At 39.2% G+C, this 26130-nt stretch overlaps 3 protein-coding genes and 1 pseudogene across 4 annotated transcripts in view; 3 read left to right on the top strand and 1 right to left on the bottom strand.

Moving 5' to 3' along the window:
- Positions 1-17247, top strand: part of LOC310891269 (nuclear pore complex protein Nup153-like) — a 270187-nt pseudogene extending 252940 nt beyond the window's left edge. The window contains exons 19-21 of the transcript in view: positions 13198-13464; positions 14706-14798; positions 17127-17247. The product of the transcript in view is annotated as a nuclear pore complex protein Nup153-like (transcript). The remainder of the gene's footprint in view (positions 1-13197; positions 13465-14705; positions 14799-17126) is intronic.
- LOC310891268 (nuclear pore complex protein Nup153-like) overlaps positions 1-26130 on the bottom strand; it is a gene marked incomplete at its 3' end in the record, with an annotated part of 267249 nt that overhangs the window by 88217 nt on the left and 152902 nt on the right. The gene's annotated exons all lie outside the window — the stretch shown is intronic.
- On the top strand, positions 350-9563 carry LOC310891263 (nuclear pore complex protein Nup153-like; the record flags this gene model as incomplete). Its single annotated transcript, XM_083853530.1, has 8 exons — positions 350-613; positions 1872-1963; positions 2046-2168; positions 4005-4115; positions 4253-4291; positions 4393-4446; positions 7247-7405; positions 9537-9563. Exons 1-8 carry the CDS (start codon positions 448-450, stop codon positions 9561-9563), a joined length of 771 nt encoding a protein of 256 aa, XP_083709656.1. The 5' UTR covers positions 350-447.
- LOC310891254 (uncharacterized protein C6orf52) lies at positions 17472-25683 on the top strand. Its single transcript, XM_083853526.1, has 5 exons — positions 17472-17738; positions 19142-19336; positions 23852-24047; positions 24574-24619; positions 25438-25683. Exons 3-5 carry the CDS (start codon positions 23988-23990, stop codon positions 25572-25574), a joined length of 243 nt encoding a protein of 80 aa, XP_083709652.1. The 5' UTR covers positions 17472-17738; positions 19142-19336; positions 23852-23987; the 3' UTR covers positions 25575-25683.

Raw genomic sequence — 26130 nt, 5'->3', positions numbered from 1 at the left:
CGTGTAATCTCAAATTTTGTAAAGCTTATTGCAAGCTGTACATGGGAGAAGGAGTATATATGTTTGATTTAGTGAACGGCCAAGTCAGCGTTAGAGCATTTGAGCACGGGGTCAGAATGTGGTGTTGTAAAACCTCATAGTTAACTACTTCTGGATGCAACATTAATACTGTGTATCGCAAGCAGTGTTGTTGTTGTAGCCAGACAGTTAGATGCAACCGTATCTGGGTGAGGAAGAAGTTAAATTTGGCTTCTCTCTTTTTGCGCTTAGAACTTGGCAATAGCATGGCTGTCGATAGGAAACAGGTTTTGGCTTCTGTGAGCTTGTCTATAGCAAAGCTAATTATCTCCCTGTTCTTGTCTAGAACCATCCACAAGTAGATCAGCACTGAACTTCCCAGTTGTGTTAACAAGGCCCTCTCTTCATCGGAGCCGTCTGAATTATACCATGCTGGATTCTCCTGTCCCACCTTGTCAGCCCTCGACATCTTCTGTATTTGGCATTGGCAGTCCTAGGCTGTCCTTCATAAAAGAAATAGAAGATTCTACCTCTCAACAAGACGATGATAACATCTCAACAACCAGTGATTCCTCCTCTAGAGCATCTGATGAAGGTGATTTTTGTGTTCTCTGTTTAATTGACTTTTTTTTTAATGTGAAGTACCTTGCATTCTTTAATATTCCACATCACCTTAGTAAATAAAATAGGTGAATGTCAACTTTGGATGCGAGAATTAAATTGAATTTTTAGTGTTTTAGAAGTATATAATCCTATCACCTTTTTAATAGAAGCGTGCTTTGGAATACGTTTATGATACCCTGATGTTAGAAAGAGTCAATGCTGAAATATACACATTCAGCTAGGTTATATGTAAATTTTGAACTGGGACGGTAGGAAATCAGGCTGACTTGCCGTAGCTTGACAACTAGGCTGATCGTCTAGAAGGAAGAGTGACTCAGAATATCTAACAGACAGCTGGTTAAATGTGAATAAGTGCAGGTGACAAATAGGAACACGAGATGTTTTCCTGTGTTTCAGCAAGAGAAGATAAAGAAACTACTCTGACATAAGCTATAGGCTGTTTTTTGACCTTTCTTGGTAGAAGGCTTCAGCTGTCAATACTTTTCATGTCTTTTGCCAAATTCATTGAGGAAAGCACACCATTTTAAAATAAAAAATAAGCATCGTGTCGATGTAGGTTGGTACGTAGGTCTTCTCGCTGAAAGGGCGAACAGCAGGTTTGCAGCTTTTTCTAGTCCCCCATATAGACAGGGACTGACGTGTGCTCAGCAGGTTTTCCAGAGAACTTTTGTACAGCTGAGTAGTAGAGTAGAGTTGCTGGGCTTTAGCAATATAACCTGAGTGCACTAGAACTTTCTGGTGTGTCTTCGTAAAACATACATGGGCAGAAGATCGTTAACTCTTAGAGCAGCCTTTGGGGAATCTTCCAGGTTTAAAACCTATGCGATTATGATCTGTGCTGGCCTCCAGCCTTTTACCAACACAGAAAAAATCTTTGTCCGTACAAATGCACTGATGTTTATGCGGTCCTCTTTTATCTTAGCCTGAAGGAAAAAAATATCTGCATTGGAAGCACAGTATTAACTTGGTAAGATTGCTGAAAACTACTTGCAGCTCTGTGAACAGTTTTCAAGTTTGTAGGTGATACTTGGTTTTCAGTCTGTACGTGAAGTTGATCTATTTAAGGAAGCTGAAGTCATGCTTATTTTTCTGTATTGAAGAACTTGAATTAGTGTGATCTTTATTGTTAAAGTTCTGTACGTACGAGAGGCATTTACATCTAGCATACGTCATTTTGGCAGATGTTGCAGTTTTAAAAAATACTTCATCATCACTGCTCTTGCCCGCAGGAGCTGAAAGAACTCATTCCCTCTCGCAGCATTCTGCAGCTAGCTCTAAGAAACCCGCATTCGGTTTATCTGCTTTTGGAGGACTGTGTCCTGTAAGTACTGCACAGTATTTCTTTTAATCAGTTTGAATGTGTACCTGTTTTTCTATCCACCTATCGTACTGTGTTTCCGTAGGCACGTGGAAGCACATCTGTTTTTAAGCAAAACCAGCTTGGGTTTTCTCCATTTTACCCCGGAAAGACGACCTATGGTGGTGCAGCTGTAAGATCAAGGCAGCGAAGAACGGAACCTTACCGGGTATGACAAAAGTAGTGTAGTATTAGTAGTCAAATGTAGTAGTCAAACCTGGCTAATATTTATCTGTGGATCTTCTTTTCCAAGCATGCCTACATTCATGCTATGGATATGTTGTATAAACCTGCAGTCTTTGAAAATATCTAAAATCAACTTTGCTGATCCTTTGTTCTTCTGGTACACAGAGGCATGCAGGACTAAATGCAGTCCCAAGATAAGCAGTAACATGCTTTCTGTTTTGAACGATTCATATAGTTCTTGGAGAGAGTTATTTGCCCCCAAGTGTTCTTGGAAATAGCAAATAAAAACTGCTGACAACTCTGATTAGCTAGAGCTGAATCGAAAAGGAAAGTCAAGTCAGGTTTGGTAGGAATGTATTTAAATGAAAGTGACTTTTATCGATAAATCAAAAGGAATTTGAAGAAAATGAAAACGCGGGTTTGCTGGCTCTGTTCTGACAGTCCATTTGTGCAACGGAAAAAGGGCAGTACAAGTACCTCACTTACGGGAAACCTTGAAACCTTGTGGTGCAAAGCTGGGAACCCTCTTTGGTCGGCTATTTTTGTTTTTTACAATATTACTGCATTATGGTAAAAAGAGGAACCAAAATACTAGGCTTTTAAAGGAGAGAGTAGCTTGCTTCTTGCTGCTTGCTGTGAATGACAGCAAGGTACTAGAGAGTCCAGCGAAGGGCCACCAAGATGATCAAGGGACTGGGAGCACCTCTCCTCTGAGGAGAGGCAGGGACTGCTGGGCCTGTTTAGCATGGAGGAGAGGAGGTGCAGGGGGGATCTTATTGGTGTATATAAATACCTGAATGGATGGTGCAAAGAGCATAGAGAGCCATTGTGTTTTCAGCGGTGCCCAGTGCCAGGTCAAGAGGCAACAGGCACAAACTGAAACGTGAGGCTCTGTCTGAGCATCAGGAAATGCTTTTGCACTGTGCGGGTGATGGAGCCCTGGCACGGGTTGCCCGGAGAGGCTGTGGAGTCTCCCTCTTTGGAGGTCTTCAAGAGCTGACTTGACATGGTCCTGGGCAACCTGCTCGGGGTGGCCCTGCTTGAGCGGGGGGGTAGACCAGGCGATCTCTAGAGGTCACTTCCAACCTTAACCATTCTGTGGTTCTGTGAGTCTCACTTGTGTTTTTACATGCTGCGTGGTCTGCTTCCTGTCTTCACATCGTGTGATAAGCACAGTGTGGTTATATGAGGGGTTTAACCTGGGAAGAAAAAAAGTCACACCAAAGGAAGTTTTTGACTGATATTTGAAGTTGGGTGGTGCAAATAAACAGTTTACTTTTTCAGTGTAATGTTTAGATCTGTTACAGTTTAAATCAGATCTTTATCTTTTAAGACAAAGATTTGCAGCCAACTTTAATCTTGGGGGAAGGGAGGAAGCAAGAGAGAAGTAAAACTAGTTCCTGGTTATGATTGTATACACTGATTTTAAGATGGTACACTTAGACCATCGTGAAACTCTGAGGTCTGTGTTGTTACTGAAAATGCTTTCTGTACCACAAGCCTTTTCTTGAGTTCTGTTTCCCTGATTACTGCTTCGGAGGCCTTAGCAGTCCTAGCATCATCCGTCTTGACCTTTTACAAGTACGGAGTTCTTTTATTGCTCGTGCAACAAGCACGTGCAAGATGCACTGAGGCCCAAGGTAAACTTCATTAAACTCCGAATGTATTCTCTTCTTTATGGCTTAAACTCCCAGTGACTGCATTTTTCTCTGTCATCAGAATATATTGATTGTATCATCAGTGTAGCCTTGGGACGTAAAATACATGCCTCTTTAGCTCAGAATTGACCATTGTAACACTTAAAATGCTAATTTTTCAGGCACAAAGGAGAGCGAAAGCTAGACAAGAAACTGTGCGGTCCCGCGCTACGTTAAGTACCTCAGCACGGCGCATCTTGGAGGCAATGGAGAAGCTGTCAAGCCCTTTGTTGGTAAATAGCACTTCTTTTAATCTGTTTTTGCTTCATGTGTTTATAAAACTTAGTAAATGTGCCATCAAAGCATAAAGATAAAACTATTCTTCCTTACGTTGTGGCCGGTTTAATTTATTGCGCTGTTTTTTCAACAGGATGCTAAAAGAATGGCATCTGTTTTGCCGCTGTGTTGTGTAAGTTGACCATGAACCCCCACATTTTTGTTGCAGGGAACCCTCTCTCTCAGGAAAAAAAAAAATGCCCTCTAATATTTATGCTTTGTTTTTTCCCTTAGCCTCCGGACATAGATAAACCGGATATTACTGACTTCCAGTCCAAACGAAGAAAGGTAAGAACCAATAATGTCTTAAGCTGAGGTAGATAACTTTTTCAATGCTTTATCACTATTAGAAAAATTTTCTCAAACCTCAGTGACAACATAGACATCAAATCAAGTTAATATTGGCATGTATCCACAATAGATGATGGGTTGTGAAGATTACTCAGGTTAAGAATTATGTTATCTTTGTAAGTTGAGAGCAACAACTCTAGAACACACCAAGTCGTTTTATCTTGTCCCCCAACTTGGGGTGAAGCTGCATATTAAAATTCCTGTTGAGGCAAGTTTTCTCTTGAAGAAATGATCACAAATAGAAAAATACTGATTGAGTGGTCATATAGACTTTGTACAGACTTCCGTGTTCATTCGGGCACAGAAAACTAGTTTTTGTGCTTTTTATCACCATTCAAAGTAAAGAGGAGGAAAATTGTTAATTTCCGACGCTATAAATCTTACGCTCCTAAATTCCTATTTGGAGGTAGCACAGAACTGGTGATAATGCTGTGGTAAAGCATGATTTCCTTTCATTTTCTTTAAAAAATGAAAACTAGTCATCTTTTTTTGATGACTTTAGTTAGGGGTATCATTAAACTGCAAAACTGTACCAGGCACAATAGCTCTTGGTGTATTAAATGCCTAACTGGGGGAATTAATATTTTTCATTTTTACCTTTAAAACCAGCGATGAACCATCGTTGGAGTCTGATAAATTTTCCATAAAATTAAATGGGCATCTCTTTCTGCGAAAACATCTGTGTTTCCAGTATCAGTCTGAGTGTACAAATGACCACTTGTTAAGTGTATGGGCTTCTTAGGCTGGAAATCAAAGTGGACAGTAATACTGGTTGCTTATTGCTTTTAACTCTTTCAATCTCTGTATTGTTTAGCCAGCACAATCTCCATTTGGTAAAGTTCTAAAATGAATGTAGCAGCAACTGCTTAGTTTTTAGGGGGGTAGAGGTTTTTTTTTTCTTTTTCTTTTTCGACGCTATAAATCTTAACGCTCCTAAATTCCTATTTGGAGGTAGCACAGAACTGGTGATAATGCTGTGGTAAAGCATGATTTCCTTTCATTTTCTTTAAAAAATGAAAACTAGTCATCTTTTTTTGACGACTTTAGTTAGGGGTATCCTTGGGCTTATTAAATTGCAAAACCCTTAAATGACCACTTGAAGATCAGGTGACTGAAGGAAATAACAAGATGTGCAAACTTTTCATCTTCTGTTCTAATGAGCAAAGGGACAGTGTCTCAAGAAGTTTCTGTGCTAATTCCTTGATTGGATGGATGTATAATTAAGTTTACAATCACTTCAGAGTTTACAAACATCTCAGATTTCCTGGACCATCTTTTCACCATCTGCCAAATTACAAGGGCATGGAGAAGTGAAGTATATCATAAATATTATCCAAATAACTAAAACCAAATCTGGTGTGAATTCTCAGTTATATTATAGCAATACACCTGTGATAAGGCATTAAGAAAGATCTGCCAGATTTGCAACAGAGAGCCTGAAATTGTCAGCCACTAAATGAATGTTGCACGCAGCTGTCAGTGGGTGAAAGGAGATAGATTGTCTATTCATAATACTAGAATTCATAATGGTGGCGGGAGAAGGGTAGCCCGCAATGAGAAGCAATTATTTGCTGAGGAGATGATCGTTTGTTTTCCTGCTAAAGTGAACATGCGGTTGACGGAACACTTGTGCACTCAGGCTAAACTTCTGCAGTGGGTAGCAGTGATGTGGTATTTTTCTTATTTCAAGGAACTGTACCAGGCAGAATAGCTCTTGGTGTATTGAATGCCTAACTGGGGGAATTAATATTTTTCTTTTTTACCTTTAAAACCAGCAATGAACCGTCGTTCACTCGAAGTAGATTTGTGAACTTACATAAAACATGTCTTATTCAAGGTTTCAAACTGAATGTAATATTTTTTAGAAAGATGTATTTTTGTATACTTTAGAGAGAGTGTGAATCCTATTACTAAGAGCTGGGAGATACTGTGAAATTAAAGCTGCAGCGTAAACAATTTCCTGTTGGTATTGATTTGAACAATAGCATGCTTCCTAAGACTGTATTTTCTGATCCTTAAGACCGCAGGCGGAGCCATCGGTAAATCTTGTAGCCTTTAGGGTTTGTTTTCTGTCTGACAGTTCAGTTAAGTCAGTTTTGCAGAACACGCAGTGGTCTGTGTTAAAAATTAACTCTGGTCTGTGAAAATGCTTTGAAAAGGGAAGTCAAACCCACTACTTGAAGTGCATCTAATGCACATGTAAAGCATTGGATCATATTTTAATGAATGAGATTATTGTAAGATTGACAAGTTGTTTTTTTTTTGAGTGTGTTCTATTGTTTGTGTAACTTTGAAGAGGGAAAATGTAGGGAATGTGAAGCCCAGAAGCCTGTATAATTAGTTGCTTAACACTTCGAATGTTAAATTAATGAATTAAGCTACTAAAAAAAAAAATCACAGTGTGGGCAGAGGAAAAGATAGGAGCATATTCTAGGAACATGGGTTATTTTAATTATGGTAGCATGAATTATTTTGTCTATGAAGCTAACTGCCAAATTTTGAAATGGAATTCAGTCAGACTTTGGCTACTTATATATAGCTTTATGGATTTTGTTACTGGTTTTCTGGTGATTTCCCTCTACAAGTTGAACGGTCTTCAGAATTTTCAAATTGTATTCACTGAGTGCCAAGACCGATGGGGGGAGGTTTATAGTTCTGTAATTTGTTTTCATCAATAAATATTGGAATTAATTTGGGTGGACGTAAGGATAAATTGATTGCTGTTTCCCTTTCAAAGCTGGAATCCCAGAATGCATTCCAGCCTCCACCTGTTAAGAGACTTGTGACACCAACAGTAAACCGTCAGCCGATGCGTTATACGCGGTATTCTGAACCATCACCGACTTCAACTACTCAGTCCAGCAAAATTTGCCAGAGAGGAGACACAAAGTACCAAGTGAGTACATTTTTGAGTCTTTATGTGCCTGTTTTTTTTTTCCAGTCTTGGAATGTTTCTCAAACCAATTGTTATCCTATCTTTGCAAAAAGTACTGATAGTATGTTTGAGGCGAGCTTTAAGGCAGTGGGAACCATTGTGAAATAGATTGAGCTTTTATGGATTTAATTCTGTTTTTGGAACACTCAGTGTCTTGTGGTTGTTTTCACGATGTCATGATGTGCTATTGAGTCATCCTGTTCTCAGTGAAAGAATATTAAAAGACAGAAATGTTTTCCTTTTATATTCTCATGTACACAAAGCTGTCACTGATGAAACATGCTCGTGTTCTGTGTAAACTATTCCAGGTGAGCTATGTGCTCCAAGTGAGAGTTCTGACAATGTGCTGAGTTATCGGTTTTGATTGCTTTGGAGTAGATGGAGTCTAATAAATTTTCCATAAAATTAAATGGGCATCTCTTTCTGCGAAAACATCTGTGTTTCCAGTATCAGTCTGAGTGTACAAATGACCACGTGTTAAGTGTATGGGCTTCTTAGGCTGGAAATCAAAGTGGTCAGTAATACTGGTTGCTTATTGCTTTTAACTCTTTCAATCTCTGTATTGTTTAGCCAGCACAATCTCCATTTGGTAAAGTTCTAAAATGAATGTAGCAGCAACTGCTTAGTTTTTAGGGGGGTAGAGTTGTTTTTTTTCTTGTTTGTTGATAAATGATAGAAAACAGAAAAGTATGTCCCTTTTACGGGGTTGGCAAACACAAGTTTTGATGAAAACTCTCCCCCCCACACACACAATTTTTGTCATTTTGTTTAAAATAATTACTTTCTTTGTTAGAGGATTTGACAAATTTGATTTAGTGTTCTATCAGTTTGTCCTCAATGCTGAGTGAAGCAGTGATGCTTACTTTAGCCCCAAAATTTAACTGAACTGTACCCACAATGCTGAATTACGGAACAACGTTAAGTAGGTGAGGTGTATTCAGTGCTATAAAATTAAAAATAAATAAATAAAATAAAAACCACAAAAAAACCACATGAAGTGGTTGTTGGTACTTTGTGTATGCTGTACATATTCAGCTAAGTCTTGAACTAAACTTAACTTGCAGGGGATGAGAGAGAAGACTTTGCCTGCAGAACAGCGAGCAGAACCATCTGAAAGGTATGACATCTATTAATTTAAAACTTACTTGAAGAAAGAAAGAAATCTCCTTTTTCAGTACGGTCTGCACCTGAAAGGTGGTGACAGTTCTCAGTAAAAGGAATGGGAAATCCAATGAAAATTTTGTATTTTGAGGGAGCTGCAAAGTCTGGATTGTGTTTGAAGATCAATATAACTTTGAGAAAATTGTTGTTTTTATGAAAGGAAGGAAGATGAGCAAGAATAAAAGTACTGATACACCACTTTTTATCCCAAGTTTATCTTCTGAGTAGGATACGAAGATGGGAAACGAGGCACGTTATAATGCTGTATCCACAGAAAGGATCTTTGCTATTGGAGGCCTAATTTTTTCCTTCTACAGGAAATATGGCTCATTTTGTAGTTTAACTAAATCTGTAGCGTTACAAATTTTGCTTTGACAGATATTTCATGGTTTATAACTCAGTTTACTTATAACAAAATAATTTGTCCCTCTTAATGTTCCCTAGGGGAAAAGCTATTAGTTTTAGCTATTTAATTGCTTGCAGTTTGAAAGCTCTGTCCTAATGGGATGATTCTTTCTGAAGTATTCTTTAGAAGGTGAAGTAGGGGAAGTGAGTTACAGTTCAGGAGGATGTTTATTGATGTGTTTTTTTCTTTATTTTTTAAGCAAAAACATGGAGGAAGATTTATGATTTATTATTCATTTTTTTAATACTCCTTTCATGATGAAGTTAATTGTCTGCTTTGAGTTCACATGAAGACCATGTGTTCTTTAGGATCATTTGAGGCCAAATGCTAACTCATCTCTAAAATAAAAAAAATCCAGCAGAATTAATTGAATTTCTTCTTGAGGAGACTGCTTTGTGTTATACTGCTTTCTTGGTTTAGGTCAAATGAGTTATCCTCCAGATAATATTGATGGCTTTTCCTTCTGGGCAAATGGTGTTTTGGGTAATAATGCTTGAGTTAAGGGACTTTGCACTCTGTTTTTAGGGAGTCGCTCTTTTCAAAGAACAGTAGCAGGGAATTTTGTTGACTCTATGCTCATCTGCCAAGCAATTCTTATGTGACCATGGGCATTCTTTGGCTTGCAGAAAGAACTCAACACTTTGTTTTGGCATCTAAAAGTTGGACTTCACAACAACCACCTTTTTAGGGGTGGAAGCGACTGGCTTTAAGGTTCTGGTACAGGTGCAATCAGGTGCTGGGTTTTAATTATGTTTTTTTCAAACTGTTCTAAATTGTCTCTGTTAGAACTCCTTTCTACTTCTCCATTTAGGAAGGAGATACAGAAAACTCACACTGCTTTTGATTTCGTTCACAAAGTTTATTGCAGTGCCCTACCTTTTGTTTGTAGAGTAGGTAGTGGTGGTAGTGTTTTTTGTGATGCTGGTCTCTGTTGGGTGCCATGTTCTGGAGCAGGAGCACCACACTGATCTGCTGGCAAGAGTCCCTTTGGACAGTTGAGTTGGAATACTCAGTAAATCTCTGGCCCACCAATGCTATATATCTATGCGTGTGTGTGTATATATATATATTTTATATCCTGAGTCCAATTGTAGATTAGACTTGCTTGAAGGCTGACAGCTGTCTTTGCCCCCTTGAAGCTCACAGGTGTTAACAGAAAGAGGAATATGGGCTGTTACGGGCAAGCGATAGTTGTCTGAATGAAGATCTATTTTGATGTAAGACTTTTTTCAGAATTCTAATGGATTGACAGTTCGGATTAGAGAAAAGTCTGAGCATATGCCTTAGGGATCTTTCTTCCTCTATGCAGTTACAGTGCTAAGCAGGCTGTTGTCAAGTATTTGACAAGTTTAGACCAGTTCTCCTCCTCAGTATTGTGGGAGTTTGACCTGGTGTCTTCCAGTGCGATCTAATGCACTTCTGTACTGACTGACTGATTGGCTGCAAGATAAGCTTTGATGTCACAGTTTTTCCAGGCATACTTCATTTTCTTGCCATAGTACTTTTGTTAGAGTTATTCCCTATTTCACTTCTGGTTTGGATTATTTTTTCCCCATTTGCTCTTGGATTAGGATATCTTTCTGGTTTTGAGCTAGGCTTTTTTAAGTACCAGAAAAACGCCTTTGTATGCCTTACAAAAGGGATCTGTATTCATGTCTGAAAAGACTTCTGGAATGTTGGCATACCCAAACACCTCTGCTGTTCCTGCTGATGGCCACATGAAAGCCAGAGCTGCTTCTGAAGCTTAGGCCATATTACCTTGCCACACAAGTCTAAGGCGTCCCTATTCTATCAGAGCTGTTGGCAGTGTTTCCCATGTGTATGTGTGCATATGTGCACTCTTTCTGTATTTTTGTGAGCTGTTCTTTTATATCCCTGCAAAAGATACACGTGCATCGCAGAATCAGAGAACCAGTCCTATTTAAAGGAAGCACTGGAAAATAACAATCTAAATCAGCTCTTCTATTTCAGGTCTTCTGGCTTAGTCATTGTTCCCATGTGAATGGTGCACTTATGTATGTCCTTTTCATTGCTGCTGTTAATAAAGTTTTTCCTATTTAGAACATCAAGTATTTACCAGCGTTTAGCAACTTGTGAGACAGCTTTAGTTTTTTTCTGATCAGCAGGTTTCAATTCTAGGACTAATAACAGCTCTAATATCTTGAAAAAAAAATTTGGCTGGTAATTTTTTTTTCTCTTGTTTCCCCCAACTTCTGTACTGTCGTGTGCTAGCAATGTGACCAGCTACAAATTCAGTACTGCTGCGTCCAATGGTCTGTCTTCAGGAGTGAGTAGCGGAGGTGGCAAAATGAGAAGGGAAAGAGGAATACACTATTTATCAAGAGCTGTACAAGAACAGGTAAGTGACTCTTAAATTAATTGCTGTCACTGAGCTTACTGAAGTAACTAGCTAAGTGTGTCAGTTTTATTGCATCATAGTAAATTATAACAATACCGCTTTATTTTTGCATTGTTTTTGTTTTCTTGTGGGTTTCAGAGCAGGCTCCAATTGATTTCCTGTGTTTGAATACCTGAACTTTGCTTATGTAATTTTGAAATTTTTAATTCTCTTACCTTGGAGATTCTTCAAACTATAACATTTCTCGTTAGCAATTGAATGAATGAGTCCTAAGAAGAGAAGTTTTGGTGAAGGTTTGTATAGTTTTTCTACAGGAATGATACTTGAAACGAGTGCCAAGTATAAAAAGAAAAAAAAAGCTTAATTTTTGGTTTCATATTTAAGTCATACAGAAAGATACAGGCCAAGAGTGTGAAAAAGAGTAGTAGAAGACAGCATTCTGCATGTCTGCTAACGATGACTCAGTTTTTGATACTCACCAAACTCATTGTGAGAGAGTTTTTTTCTCATTTTAATAGGAAAAATCTATTCCATAAAACTATGACCATGAATATTCAGATTATTTTTTCTTTTATTGGATGTTATATAAGCTGCCTGTAAGTTAATTTAAGTATTTATGTTAACATTAAGTATTTAATTAATATTAAGTTAATATTAAGTATTTAAGTTAATTTAAGTTTCAAATCATTAAATGGGACTTCTGGATGATGCAATATAAAGAAATCGTAAACACTGTTGTTTATTCCTGTAACACAAATAAAATAATGGTCCAAATATCAAAGGTTCCATAAACTTTTCAAATCAAAACTGTGAAACAGATGTAAGCTACAGGATGCACTGAATATCAGTAGTACCAACTTACATCCCTGCCTAGTCATTTCTAAGTAGATCATGATAGTACTGTACAAATTTCGGTCAGATTTTCTATGCCATTTAAAACATAACTCATCCAATCTTAGTAATCAAATAAAGTAAGTGGCAGGGATGAAAATTGAAGTTGTTAAGAGGCTCTCTTCTGATTTTTATATTTGCATCCTGATACATGGTATAGACTGTATTTACCAGAACACAATCTTCAGTGCTGCTAGTCTGACTTTCTTTGGTGCTTTTTGTGTTTAGTTTGGTTGTTGAACCTACCTGCTTCTTTAAACATTACCTTTTTCCACGTTCACTGCTGTAGTGACTTTAGAAACTTTGGCAGCTATCCTGCCTAATTTTGCAAGAGGAACACTTTCTCACTTGTCTTGAGAGTGTACTCTTAATTGAAGCCATGCGAGGGTAGTTAGAAAGGATGATGCTTCTCCAGAGCTTTGATGACTAAAGTATAGAAAAGAAAGAAAGAAAATGTGATCTGTGCCTCTCTGTTCTGCACAGGTTTTGAGTTAACTTTCAGTGTTCTTGCTGTACAGTTGTTGAATAGAGTATAATGTGGAAGCAGGCCTGCCATAAATTAAAATGACGTGGTAGACAGAGGTGGGGAGATCGGGATTTCTTCTGGAAACTTGCTTTCTCTTAATTTGTATGGATTTTTGTTCTATTTAATTTTGTTAATAAATTGGGTGGGATGGGGTAAGAAAGTAGTATGTCTTGTATAAGAAAAATTAAAATTTGCAACTTTAGGAAGTGGAGGAACCAGTGCTACCGAACATACCCCTACCCATCAGTGCTGCATCGCTGCCTCAGTTCAATTCTAGTTTCGTTGGTAGTAGCGCTGTCTCAGCGTCACCGAGCGCTGTTTCAACAGCAGCAATGAGCACGGCAACTCCAGCAGCTGCGACGGGCATGGCAAATCCATCAGAGGTGGAGGGCATGACAGATCCATCAGAGGTGGAGGGCATGACAGATCCATCGGAGGTGGAGGACTTGACAGATCTATCAGAGGAGGAGGTGGAGGACATGATATATACAACGGCGACGTCGGGCATAACGTGTTCAACAGTGCCCTCAGGCTTGACATATCCAATAATGGCGGCGGGCATGCCATATCTGCTGATGACAAAGGACAAGGCAAAGTCAACAGCGGCAACGACAAGCGTGGCAAATTCAACGGAGGCGGCAGGCATGGCAGATGCAGCAGCGACGGCGGCGGGCAAGGTAAATCTTTATGCTATAAATAATGTTTACAATGAGTATACTGCTTTATTGCGAGTTGACTTTTTCTGTGGTGCTCATGAAACTAACAAATATTAGTTTCTACGCAGCTGAATGAATTGGGGTTGTATGCCAGTTTGGGGAAAAAGGCATAAATGTTTTGATTCTGCTTCTCTCAGTCTTAGAGCCTGCCAACTCCCATTTAACGTGATTGTATAACTGCTTCAAATGCTGTGGAAGTCTGGGGGGGAAGGGGGGTGTGGACTTTATGCCAAGTTATTTATAGTGGTTTTGGCAGGGGTAGAGTTAATTTTCTTCGTAGTAGATGATGCTGTGTTGCAGATTTGTGAGCAAAACAGTGTTGGTAAGGCACTGGTGTTTTAGCTGTTGCTGAGCAGTGCTTACACAGTGACAAGTCCTTTTCTGTGTCTCACGCTGCCCTGCCAGCGAGGAGGTCGGGGATGCACAAGAGGCTGGGAGGGCACTCAGCCAGGACAGCGGAGCCCAGAGGACCGAAGGGATATTCCACACGATTTAGCATCGTGCTCAGCAATAAATGCTGGGGGAAAGAAGGGGAAGGAGTGGGGAGTATGTACAGGGTTATGGCATTTGTCTTTCCAGGTAGCCATTACATGCGATGAGTCATTAATGCTACCTCAAATTTAACAACTTTACTTCTTTACTTCCAGTTCTTTTCCCTGTTCCATTTGGAGGGAGTGAGCGAGTGGCTGTGTGGTGCTTAGTTGCCTGCAATGGTTAAACCACAACTTTATTTAAGTTATTAAATTAGAGGTAACGTGGTCATATAAGCCTCACATAGAATGAGCCTAGGGTGCAATAATTGGCATATTATTGCAATAAAATAAACATTAATCTGTTCCAGAGTACTTGAAATATTTTTTGTACGGTTTGAAGTAGACAGCTGCTTTAACATGTTGAGGTGTTTGCTGAAGTTCTTGGAGTATCATTGGGCTGAGTTTGCCGTTCTTCAGCTTCCTGGCTTGCTTTTCCGTGCATTTAGACCTAAGTAGCATCTCCAGCTTTTCCTCTCAGTTTCTGGAATTTGGTTTTGAAGATATTGTCCTATACCCACTTGGAAACTTCCCTGTGTTTTATTATTACTTTTATCTGCAAAATAACTCAAACATCAGGTTTTTCGACGTCACTGCGGGACTTCTGTTGGATAGTGAATTCAGGTAGTTGTTGCTCTTAAATATAAACCTTTAATTCTTTTGAAAATACAGATACAACCAACAAGTACTGTTAGCAGTCCTGAGTTTGCGTTTTCATCTCCAGTTGTGAAATCTACTGAGGCAGAAGTGCTACCTACGTCTTCTGTAAGTAAAATAATAAAGGAGCTTGACTTTTTTTCTTAGGCATTTAGTAGGCTGTTGCAGAACACTAAAGCAGAATCTGCCTTGATGGAGAAAAGTATGTAGGCTTCTGGCTTATAATTTGTCATTCAGCATGCGTGCTACAAATGTGAAGAGCAGCTTTCAGATTTGGTTTTGTGTGTGCATTCGATTGAAGTTCCTGTGGCTTGAGAATCTGAAAAACCTCTCTTGTTCATAGCAGATTGGGTTTACATTTAGTGTTCCCGTTGTAAAATCGGCAGAACTTTCTGGACCCAGTGGTACTCCAGTGACGCCCTTTCTTACCCTAGGTAACTGAAACTTTAGCACTTCAGATCTGAAGTGCTGATTTTCCTTTTTTTCTTTATTAAATCTTCAATCTGTCCTGTCTGCGCATGCTAGCAATTCCAGGCAGTGTTGGACTTCTGCAGTATTTTTCCAGTGACAGATCTGCTTTTATAATTTTTGTTTTGTTTTGTTGCTTTTTGTTTTGCTTGTAATCATAAAGCATTGCAAAGTAAGTAGAATTTGTGAAGATTCTTATGTGAGAAGCATGAAAGCTGGAAATTCTTGTTTCTAACAAAAGTGAGTATAATCTGCTCTAACTAGGTCACATTGTGAAAGCTGTTTTTGTTTTCTTTTGTTTCAAAAGACACCACCACCTCAACCAACATCAACACACAGAAAGAGGAGGTCAAAGATTTTGCTGGTGGTCCCTTCACCACTGCCCACGTATTAAAGGAAGGAAGCGTCTTAGACGTTCTAAAAAATCCTGGAGAGATAATGAACTCCTTTTAAAAAGATGCTGCAAAAAATACGCTAGCATTTTTTATTAAAAAAAAAACCAACACACGACTTATGGTTAATAGAGTATCTGCTATAAATATGAATGTAGGAGAGCATTACATTAAGCGCTGCGTTTGTTAGGGTGCATCTGCCCCCTTCTATTCTAAGTGGTGTTTGTTGCTGGAAGTAAAACTGCAAGATGAAAAGCAGATGGGTTGCATCTCCTTTACGTGTTAGGATGTAATTGTAAATGAGGTACTAAGAGAATTAGCCAGATAATCGGTGTTTCATTTTAAGTAAATACAATTTGTGGAATTGAAAAGGAAATGTTTGTAAAACTCAACACTCCTGTCCCACCTTCAGCCCAGGTGAAGAAAGAATAGGAAAGAGCTTCAGTTCCAAATACATGGCGAAAGCTGCGAATCTTTGGGCCTTAGCTTACAATGGCTCCTGTGGATTAAAATTTAAACTGCAAACAGAAGTGGAGTGTTTTACGTTAAAAACCCTTTTCTGAATTTTGTTTTTAAGCAATTGCAATTGTTTTCAACAGTTTCATAAAGTGTGTCTGTGGAAAAGATATCTTTTAAGAAAAAGGGCTTTATTGAATTTGATCTTTTCCCAAAAGTCTTCTTCTAACTTACATACTTGTTAAGAAGGCAGCACATTTCTCTGTTGGAAAGAGCTAAGTGAGAGAAAATACATTGTGCATTTTGTTTAAGGAAAGACCTCTGAGTGAAGTGACATTCACTTTCTTTATCGGTTTAAAAGAAGCAGAATCTAAATCCACATTGTTCAAAGACTTCATTTTTGACTAAAAAAAAACCAACAAACAAACCACAAAACAACTATGTTCAAGGTAGATTTACAAGCAACTTGAGCTGCTGTTTAAGATGCATTTCCTTTAGTCTTTCTGTATTAGTAGCTTGTCTTTTCTGTTAAAATTGCCACCTTTTAAATAAGGAGTTGTCCTGTGTCCGATGCATTTTGAAAAAGATTATAGAAAATTAGACAGTTGTTCAATTGTCTTGAGTTTTTATTATTTAATTAATATTCAGCATCTGTGGGAAAATACCGTATGGATTGCTGCTCCGAGTACAAACTTCTGTACAGTTACTGGAGTAGATTTGAGTCATCTGCTACGGAAGGAGGAGCTTTAGAAATTTGATTCGATTGGGCATCGCGTCTTAATCAAATTGTATTATTTCCATTCCACGTTGGACTGTCAGATTTCAGTCAGCTACTGTCTGTTTGTACTTGTATCGACCAGTGAAAATGTTGATTTAAAGCTTGCTTGGAAACAAAGAGTTAAATGAAGCTTTAACGAAATGTTCTGTTGTGACCCAGTGCAGCAGATGAAATTTCATCCGTTTAGATAAGATTTCTGGGGACTTTCTGTTGCGCTCGGTCTGAATGTCTAGTTGTAACCATTGGCACCTGAGTTGAAATTTTTGCCCTCTAGTAAAGTCACTTAGTTACATGTAGTGAGGTGCTGCGCTAACAGGAAGACTTTTTTTTCTTGCTTCCTAGACTTTGGATTGTTGAAAACACGCTCTTCTACGTCTGCACAACCTACAACAAGCACAGTGGTTTATACTAGGCCTGCAATAACAACTTTTTCTGCAGGTAAAGAGACTTCTAAACAAGCATCGTACTGGCAATCTGATACATGTGACCCTTTTCTGCAAAACAAAGACATAAAGGACAAATGTGTAACTTGTCAAGCTACTAAAGCCTCAACAGTTGAGAGTATGAAACAGACAGTAAGTTCAAGTCAATGCGACACCTCAAAGCCAGCAGCGCCCCCAGCAGGGATGCTGGGCTTTGGAGACAAATTCAAAACAGTACCTGGAACGTGGGATTGTGATACATGTCTTGTCCAAAACAAACCGGAAGCTACAAAATGTATAGCATGTGAGACACCAAAACCTGGAACGGGAGTAATGCCTGCTCTGACATGACCAGTGGTCACAGACAGCTCGGTGACAGTGACATCCTCCTCGAGCAGCACTGACACAACAGCCACTCTGGGCTTTGGAGACAAATTTAAGAAGGCGAAAGGCTCTTGGGACTGTGGAATATGCCTTGTACCAAATAAGACGGAAGATAACAAATGTGTAGCCTGTCAGTCTGAGAAACCAGGTATGGTCCTTTTTTTCCTGTTGTTTCCATCCTAGCCTCTGTGAATCTTGTACAGAATAAAAGTACGTTGCATATATGGAATATTTTAAGCAACACGATTCCCAGGTACGGTTGATGGGTTAGCGGCTGTCTGCAGGATTGGTTTACAGGCACTTCAGAGGTCTCAGCCCAGGTTCCAGCCTGTCGCATAAATTGAACTGATTGTGAAATGTATTAGTACGGAGCTGGATCAATGCAGATACCCCCGGCTTTGCAGCTGGTGAGGGAAGATGGCTGAAGTGAGTGACTTAATTTAAAAACAACATAGTGATTTTTCACTGGCGAAAATGAGAACTCCATAGAAAGAGTTAAAAATGACTGCGTTTTTCTCTTTCAAAAAATAAGTAAAAAAAATTACAGAATGTGGCCAAAATGCCTCTACTCACCGTTTGTATGTAATTGAGGGGAGATGTGAAGCCAGATTTCAAGACAGTGTAGTCTTAACTAGTCTTAAGCTAAAGCAGAGAGATGCCTATGAAGGTCAGTGGTAGGCTTCAAGAAAGCGAGTGACCCGCTGGATAACTTCTTCAGGGCAGTACTGGGTTGTTTCCCATTGTGTGTGACCGTAATTGATTTTGAGCGTGGTTGTATTGTTTTTAAAATACGATTCTAATTCTAACTTTGACTCTAAATGTCATTTAACATGCCATTACATCGAAAAACACCTGTGCAAATATATCCTGGAAGAAACAAATTAAGGTGGACTAGACCGGGCTTTTGTAATCATCCTGTGCGGTAAGACTGAAATTTCATGAGGTAAGATAATGGATTTCAGACAGAGTTGATTCTCTTGGACTTCCAACCTCTGAGCGGTCAGTCGGCATCTTTGTCTGAGGCTCTTGCCATTGCAAGGAGGAATTTTGGAAATGAGGGGTTTACTGTGACCATGGTGCAGTGAATTGCACGGTTACGTTGCACTTGTCAGGAGGAAGAGCGATGCAAGTAATACTAGGATAAAAGTTTTCTGCGTGTGCCGTGGAAGGGAAGAGCCATTCTTGTCTTTCCGGTTTTGAATTTGAAGCGTTATCTTCTGCTTCTCTCTTAAAAGGCACCTTTTTTTTTAAAAGGCACCTGTCAGGCCTCTTTATGGAGGTTACACTGTCGTCAACAGCAGCAGAAGCTTGTGTGCTGAACAGAGTTGTGTGTTGTTTGGAAGCTTTGAGTTCCACTCTGGTTTTTTTGTTTGTTTGTTTGTTTCTTTGTGGGTTTTTGGTGGCTTTTATTTTTTTCAGGGGCGGGGGGGGGGGAGTTGCGGAGTAGTTTTGAACATTTCTGTGGGATTTGACAAATCAAATTTAAAAGTTAATGTTCATTTTATAGTTCATGTTCAAACAGGATGGTTAACTGTCTTGTTTGTCTCACAGAGGGTCCAACACCTGTGACCAGTAGCAGTGCATCTGCATTTTCTGCTCCTTCTGGAGAATTTCTGGATTTAGACAAATTCAAGAAGCCTGAAGGAAGCTGGGATTGGGAGACCTGCTTGGTTCAAAACAAAGCAGAGGCCACGAAGTGTGTAGCCTGTGAAAGTGCAAAGCCAAGCACCAAAGCAGAGCTCAAAGGTAATCCTTAATGATTAAAACGAGGATGCATATTCTGTGATTTATTTTTTGGTTTGCTCTGATTTTTTTTATTTTCTTACCTGTTAAGCACAATTATTTTTTCCTTTGAGGTGTGGCAAAATTATTCGTTTTTCCTGTAGGAATATTGCCTAGATAACATCTGTTTCCACACTTTTCCCCAAGAATAAGTTTATCCTTTTTAGAGAAAAGCTTTCATTAATGACGTGCTTGTTCTTTACATGCCCTACACGTTGTTCATTTGGAGTTCAGACTAAAAACATGATCTTTCAAAGAAGTTCGTATACTTTTTAAAGCCAGGTGGTGGGCAGAAAACACAATTGTGAAAAGTTTTATGTAGAGAGGAAGCATGGGGTTTTCTTGTTTGTTTTACTGTTTGGTGGGTTGTTTTTTAAACAGTTTTGACTGGAAAGATCAGGACTAGAATGTAGTTCAAACCTTCATGTACTTCAGGTAAACAGAATATCTTTTGTCTTCACTTGTGCGCTTATGTCCATCAAGTAAGACCTCTGAAACCATACTAGAAAAAATCTGCGGGATTTGATATGTTCATGTACTAGAGCTTTAGAAAAAGTTTAATTCCTATATGCAGCATGTCTTCTGTCCTGGTTATTGATACGTACGCAATTAGTAGCAATCCCTTTTTTGATCTCAACACTAGGTTTAGACAAAAAATTGCGACACCTTAAGGAACCTGTCCTGCATCTCATACAAGCACAGAAGTTGCAGTGTCTCAATGCTAGCAGTACAGTTGGTGGTAAAATCTTTAGTAGGGTGAAATAGAGGCCTCACACCTTTCAGAGAAAAAAAGAGATGAGAGAGAGTATCTTATTCCCACGTACTTGCAACTATGCTGCAGAGTGTACTGCTGTTACTCTAGTGCTACAAAGGTCCAAAAATCACTGAACAGTTATTAGCCAGTTTTGTATTCCTTTAATTTGTTGAAAGACTGCAGTAGAGGATTGAAGTTTTTATTGAGGATCACTGTGTGGAAAAATTCTGATTGTTAAATGTCATTTGTATGACTTAAGAACCGCGTTTTGGAGTACAGAATTCAGTATTAATTCCAGAAGGGGTAAGGGGAAGGACATTAGCTAGTAATCCCGAACAAAAGCAGTGTATAGAGCTATACTGATTTTAATCGCAGTATTCTTACAGTTGGTCTGTTACTGAACAGATATGTTTTGGGGAGATATGGTGGCCAGGGAGGCGTGTGTGTTTGTGTGCTTCCTCTTCTAGTTAAGGTTCTGGGGTTTGGTTTTGTCAGGAAAATTCGATGAGGCACCTTGTGTAAAAGGAAATGTTAACCAGCATTTTTCAACACGGTGTAGTCCCTTAAAAGTGTCATAGATGAAAAGAGGCCATAACCGCTGGGGGAAAAAGTTAGTGGGAAACTGAGAGCAGGATCACATTCAGTAGTGAGAGAGCAGCAGCCTAGGGAAAGCTGATGAATGACTGTAACAGATAGTTCTATTTTAAGTGTAAAACAACACTCAGTACTTTATAATGGTGGTCTTACCAGAGGGTTCTTCTCCATGGCTCCTAAAAGCACGTCTTGAAGGCATTCGAGTGCAGTGAACTTAAGCTGTAAGAGTTGGGCTGGTAAGCTTGGCCTGATTTGAAGCTGTAGGCACGGGGCTATAATTTCTGAACAGGCTACAAAAGAAACTGTACCACTGTGCTTTTCAGTGCTCCGTTTAGCAAAGCCATCAAATTGTTGCAGGCAATTGATGTTGTTCTTCTAAGAGCACCTGAAAGATATTTTTGTTTGAAGAGTTCAGAGGTACCGGTTAATACTGGTTCAGATAATTACAGCCAGCTCTTGGTGTTTGTGACCAATAAAGTTTGTGGCTCCAAAAGGAGTGGGTTAGTGCTAACTGATTAACTGCTGTATATGCAGAAATATGGAATCTGATTACTTACGCAGAGAGCACTTAAAATGTATTGTTTTGCTGGCTCTCAGTGAGTTGCATCTTAATGCTACCAAGGAATAAGCTTTTTGCTTCTGGCCCAAGTGTTTTAATTTGGTGAAAGCCTTTTCTGTGCACGTGCACATGCCAGAGAGGTTGCTTAAGTAATAGAAGCTATAGTAGCTGCTATCTTCTGTTTTTTGTAGAAGACAGAAACTGAATTCGTTAGCTTTGTAACTGTTATGCATACTAGAATTGGTTTTCTCCCTTTTGAAAATAGTAGAGGGTATGCCTATGTCAGATTTGGTGAGCAAGGTGATCAGATGAGGGCACTGCAAGACTGCCAGAACGCACCAGGCCTGGGGGGAAAAGGAATCCGGCTGAGCATAGGAATTTCTAAAAGGTAACCAAGGAGTTGTGCATTGATACAGTTATTCTAAATAATCAGATTCTTGTAGCTCTGCCTTTGGAAAGTCTGTGGCCCTTGCTGTAGTGGCTGCACACAGGATGCAGTCTACAAAACCAGAAATGCAGAAGTCCTATGTTTTGACTCCCTGGATTCATCAACCTGCTTCAGGATGGCTGGGGGAATCCAACTGTTAAGTCTAGCCAGACAGCGCAACTTGGGCTTAGCTGCCATTGTAACCAGCCTTGTTTCTCAACAGCAGCAAAGCTGAATGCATTGGTAAATATTTTCAGGTTTGGGCCTGCATAAGGTAGAAGGGACAACAAGTGGTTTTATATGCTAGGGAGTTCTTGTTCTTAGAGCTTTCCCTCTAGTTTGAGAGAAGCACATAACTAGTTTTATAGTGGGTTGACAGGAAAGAAGTGGGGGGGAAAAATGGGAACGCATGGGGAAAGCCAAAGGCGTTATTACTAGAACAGGTTTAAAATGCTATTCTTTGCTTTTCATGAGCTTAGGGCAATGGGGAGTTTAAAGCTTAGCACTTCCTGAGAGGGTTTCTTACTCTACCGGCTCAGTTCTATCACTTATTTAAGGCAATTCAGGTCTCTGAACGGTTAAAGAATTGATACCAAATTTGATGAACTTTGATCCAGGATACTGACAAAACAGGACTTCATATAAACAATTTCAGTATGTTCATGAGGTTAGCTTGTGTGTTCTGTTAAATAGTAAAAAATGACACTTCTGTTTCTGTTTACCTAGCATAATTCTGCAAATGTTGCCTCCTTCTGCTTTAGAATGGAAATGCTCTTCTCCAAGAGAGCACTGTCCAAACTTCTTTGCCAAAATTTTTTGATTAAATTAATATTGTTTTATTTTGAAAACAAGAATAAGCCACAAACATGTTTTCTTGCTTCGGCTATCCAGAAGAACGTCAACAGTATTTTCAGATTTTCCTTCCCTACACAACTGTATGTAGGAAGAGTGCAGTTGGAAGCAGAAGACCTAAGATGATGTATCTTCTGTTTGTTTACTACAGTAACAAGACAATGGATTACCTCTTTATTAGAACTTGTGTAGCTTTGCAGTATTGAAACAAATGTAGGTATTAAAATACACATCAGTAATACGTTTCTGAATGGCTGAGTACCGTGCTCTCTTAGCATTGAAATACCCAGCCATTGGATTAGTTTGTCCCTCATGTTTGCTGAGTTTGGAAGCTATTTCAGAATGCCTTCAGCTTGTATTCTTCCCCAAAAGCATAGAACTCACTTCTCTGCATCCCCAATTCAAGTCAGAGAAACTGGGCACTGCAGACACAGGAGGTCTGCCTGTACAGAATCAGTGAAGACAAGTCTAAACAGCGGATTTTTTTGAATATGCAGCTGGGTTATCTGAATGTTCTTTATGCAGTGTACCTCAGTTTTAGTACAGATAGCACTTGTCTTGGTTCTTGTCATTAGTCTGAAGCTGCCCCTGAGAAAATCTTGAAAGGGAAAGTAGTGAAAGCTAATCAGCTGGCCCTTTCTTCTTAAGAACCAGCGTATTTTGTAATTCTCCCACTAATAATAAGGCGTCATGCTGGAGAATCGCGATTGTGTTGTTAAGCAAGACTGACTTCACCTGAGCGGTATAGTTGGCAGCTGTTGAATGTTTAATGGACTTTAAACAAACAAAAAAACTGAGCAGGTGGAGGTAGACATGGCAAACTGACAGGCAGTGTCAGATGCTTCTTTGAAATGGATAATCTGACTCCATTCACTTCTTTCTGGAAATAAGATCTAGTAATTAACCAAACAAAAGATAGAAGGGTTAAGACTGCATCTTTAAAGCAGCTGTGCTTGATAAATGTCTCTGGTCTTAAATCAATCTTTAGCAAAGCACAGAGACATAGCAGCAGCTTGCTTATGCCAACGCTAAAAATACTTGATGTGTACAGGTAACCATGTCAAGGCTCTGGAGTTAATCCATGAGAACAATTCCTTCTGGTATTGGCAAAGGTGAGGATGCTTGCTTCTATAGAAATGAGGTTTTGAGCTGTGACTTAAGCTGTCACTTAGGTGACTGTTTAGGAAAGCTTCCTTTTAAGCTTTGAAGTATGTAAGCTGACAAATTGTTTAAGTTCAGAACTGGGTTTACAGTCTCTTGTTCTCTGACTGTATGCAACTTCTCATGTTTCAGACTGAAAGCAGAATTGCAGCGGTACCAGTCATGCAACTATAATGATTATTGCCAAGATTACCAGAACTACCACTCGCAGAGGAGTTACGATGCTTACGCTGACTACAACTACAGCTCCTATGCTCCCTATGACAGCATGCAAGCTGTTGGAGACTGCTCTTTAGGAGATTCTTTAATGGCTCCAGCTGTTTTTGAGGTAAAGATAGTGCACGCTTGCTGTAAAGAAAATATTTCACAGATAATACGTTGTACAGATTTGTGTGAATCAGCAAAAAGAATCCGAAGTTGAAAACATGCTTTCTGCTTAGTGTGAAGTTAAAAGAGCAGATTCCATTCAGAGGTGTTTGTATTTAAGTGCTTAAATAGTAAATCCATAGAATTAGTGATTTATACACCATTATTTGTTCACGCATACCAAAGAATGGTTTTGACAGCATAATTGCGTACGCTTCTTCTGTTCCTGTTCTTCTGATTTGCTTTGCTTAAAGCAAATTAAACAGTTGTTTTAAGTGGTCTTATCGTGGTCAATGTATTAGTTGTGACCTCCGGAAGTCCCTTCCAACCTGTACTGTAATATTGGCTTTCTTCTAAAAATAAGTAGATAAAATGCCATCTATCCTTGTAGTTGTAGGAAGAAGGAATGGGTTGAGACTGCAGCACTTTGAATCTGTGATGCTTTCTGAAATGAGTTATGATTAAACTTAGCCTTTTCTGTCTTTCAGGAATCTTCAGTTATGACTGCAATCGGTGATGACCTAATTACTGACGGTAATAAGGGTTCTATCATTGTCACTTGAGTTTAGCCATCCTTGTGCCTTTTAACAATACAAGCCAACCTCTACTGGATGAAGAACATCTTGAAAATTCAGCTGAGGTCAAACCTCTGTGGGGTTGATCTGCAATCAGCTGGGGTTTTAAAGCTGATACAGCATACACTGACCGCATCAAGTAAAACGGGACACTGTCAATGCTTCGCAGCAGGTTTCTTGTACCTGTGCCTTCATTCCCATTTGAAAATGGTCTAAGACAGAATTTTGTTCTTTGTATTGGTTCCGCTAAACAGATTTTATATTAGAAACTCAGTAATATGCAAAAGCTTTGTTCTCCACCCTGAGGTAAAAGCTTATGTTGCAGATTCCAAAAGGAGGATTCAGCTTGCACTTACAAATACGGTACAAAACATATTTGTGTCCTGGAAGGTTTGCAAAGTTCCTCACGTGGAGGCATTTTGTGTTAGTGTTTAGAAACTATCCTATGTAACGTGTATTGCCGTAGAAGTGAATTAAATGACTCTTGGGAGGGTTTCATGGCTGATTATCCGTAAACGTTATCTTTACTATCTTAAACATTGTCTTTGTCTTTATCTTGAAAGACAGTTCTAGTCCCAGCCTTCTAATATACAAATTCCCAAAAGTTGGAGTTGTGAGGCTCAAAATTTTAGAGGACTAAATACCTCACTAAAATTAGTAGATCTAATAGCTTATTACACTTAGCTTAAAATACATTTTATTAGCCATTTCACGTGAAGTTTTTTTGTGCGCATGCCTCAGATTTGATACTTGGACTTACCAGGCTTTTATTTTCAGATCCACAGCTCTACTTGGATGTTGATGAAATGAACAGACAATTCACGGAGACAAGCGAAGAACTCTACGATTCACTCATGAATTGTCACTGGCAACCTCTGGATACGGTCACTTCTGAAATCCCCTCTGCTATTTAAGTGTCTTCTAGAGCATGACCGTTAGGACCAAAGTGCTAAAACTACATTTCTTCTACATTATTCTAGCTCATAAGTTTTAAAGCACAATGATAGGTTGGGGTTTTTTTGCTATGCTTTTGACAGTTTCTGTAATCTTTTTGTTCATCACTCCCTTCTTGGAGCATCATGAAGTCATGTAAATATTCGAGAAATGTAAAGAGGTAAATGGGGTCTAAAGATAAGACTTGCCTGTGTAAATAAAAAATTTGTTTCTGCAAACCTGCCAGCAAGGGATTTTACTTGTACCTGTGTGCAGCACGTTCTCTTCCGGCTTATGGAATTTAACAAGGTAGTAAGGGTATTTCATCTGTCTTTATTTTTATATGGGCATTAGGACACAAGCAAAATCTAGCTTCCCCTTGTTTTCCTGGTTCCTTAGGTAAGCGACAAGCCAAGCCTTTCATGTGCTTGCTTAGACTGGAAGTATGTATGGGAGACACTCACAGGCCTTGCTATGGAAACACCTGTGCCCACTTTTTCCTGCAGGCTGCTGGCTCTAACTGTACTACTGATACAT

This window comes from Anser anser (genome assembly GCF_964211835.1).
Source record: "Anser anser genome assembly, contig: HAP1_SCAFFOLD_60, whole genome shotgun sequence".
Lineage (NCBI taxonomy): Eukaryota > Metazoa > Chordata > Aves > Anseriformes > Anatidae > Anser > Anser anser.
The sequence above is the reverse complement of the archived record's forward strand: the minus strand, read 5'-3'. Positions and strand labels throughout refer to the sequence as shown.

Coding starts and splice junctions, on each gene's coding strand:
- LOC310891254 (XM_083853526.1), top strand. CDS start 23,988: ATGCAAGCTGTTGGAGACTGCTCTTTAGGAGATTCTTTAATGGCTCCA. Junction 24,048..24,573: donor TGGCTCCAGCTGTTTTTGAG/GTAAAGATAGTG, acceptor TCTGTCTTTCAG/GAATCTTCAGTTATGACTGC. Junction 24,620..25,437: donor TGATGACCTAATTACTGACG/GTAATAAGGGTT, acceptor TTTTATTTTCAG/ATCCACAGCTCTACTTGGAT.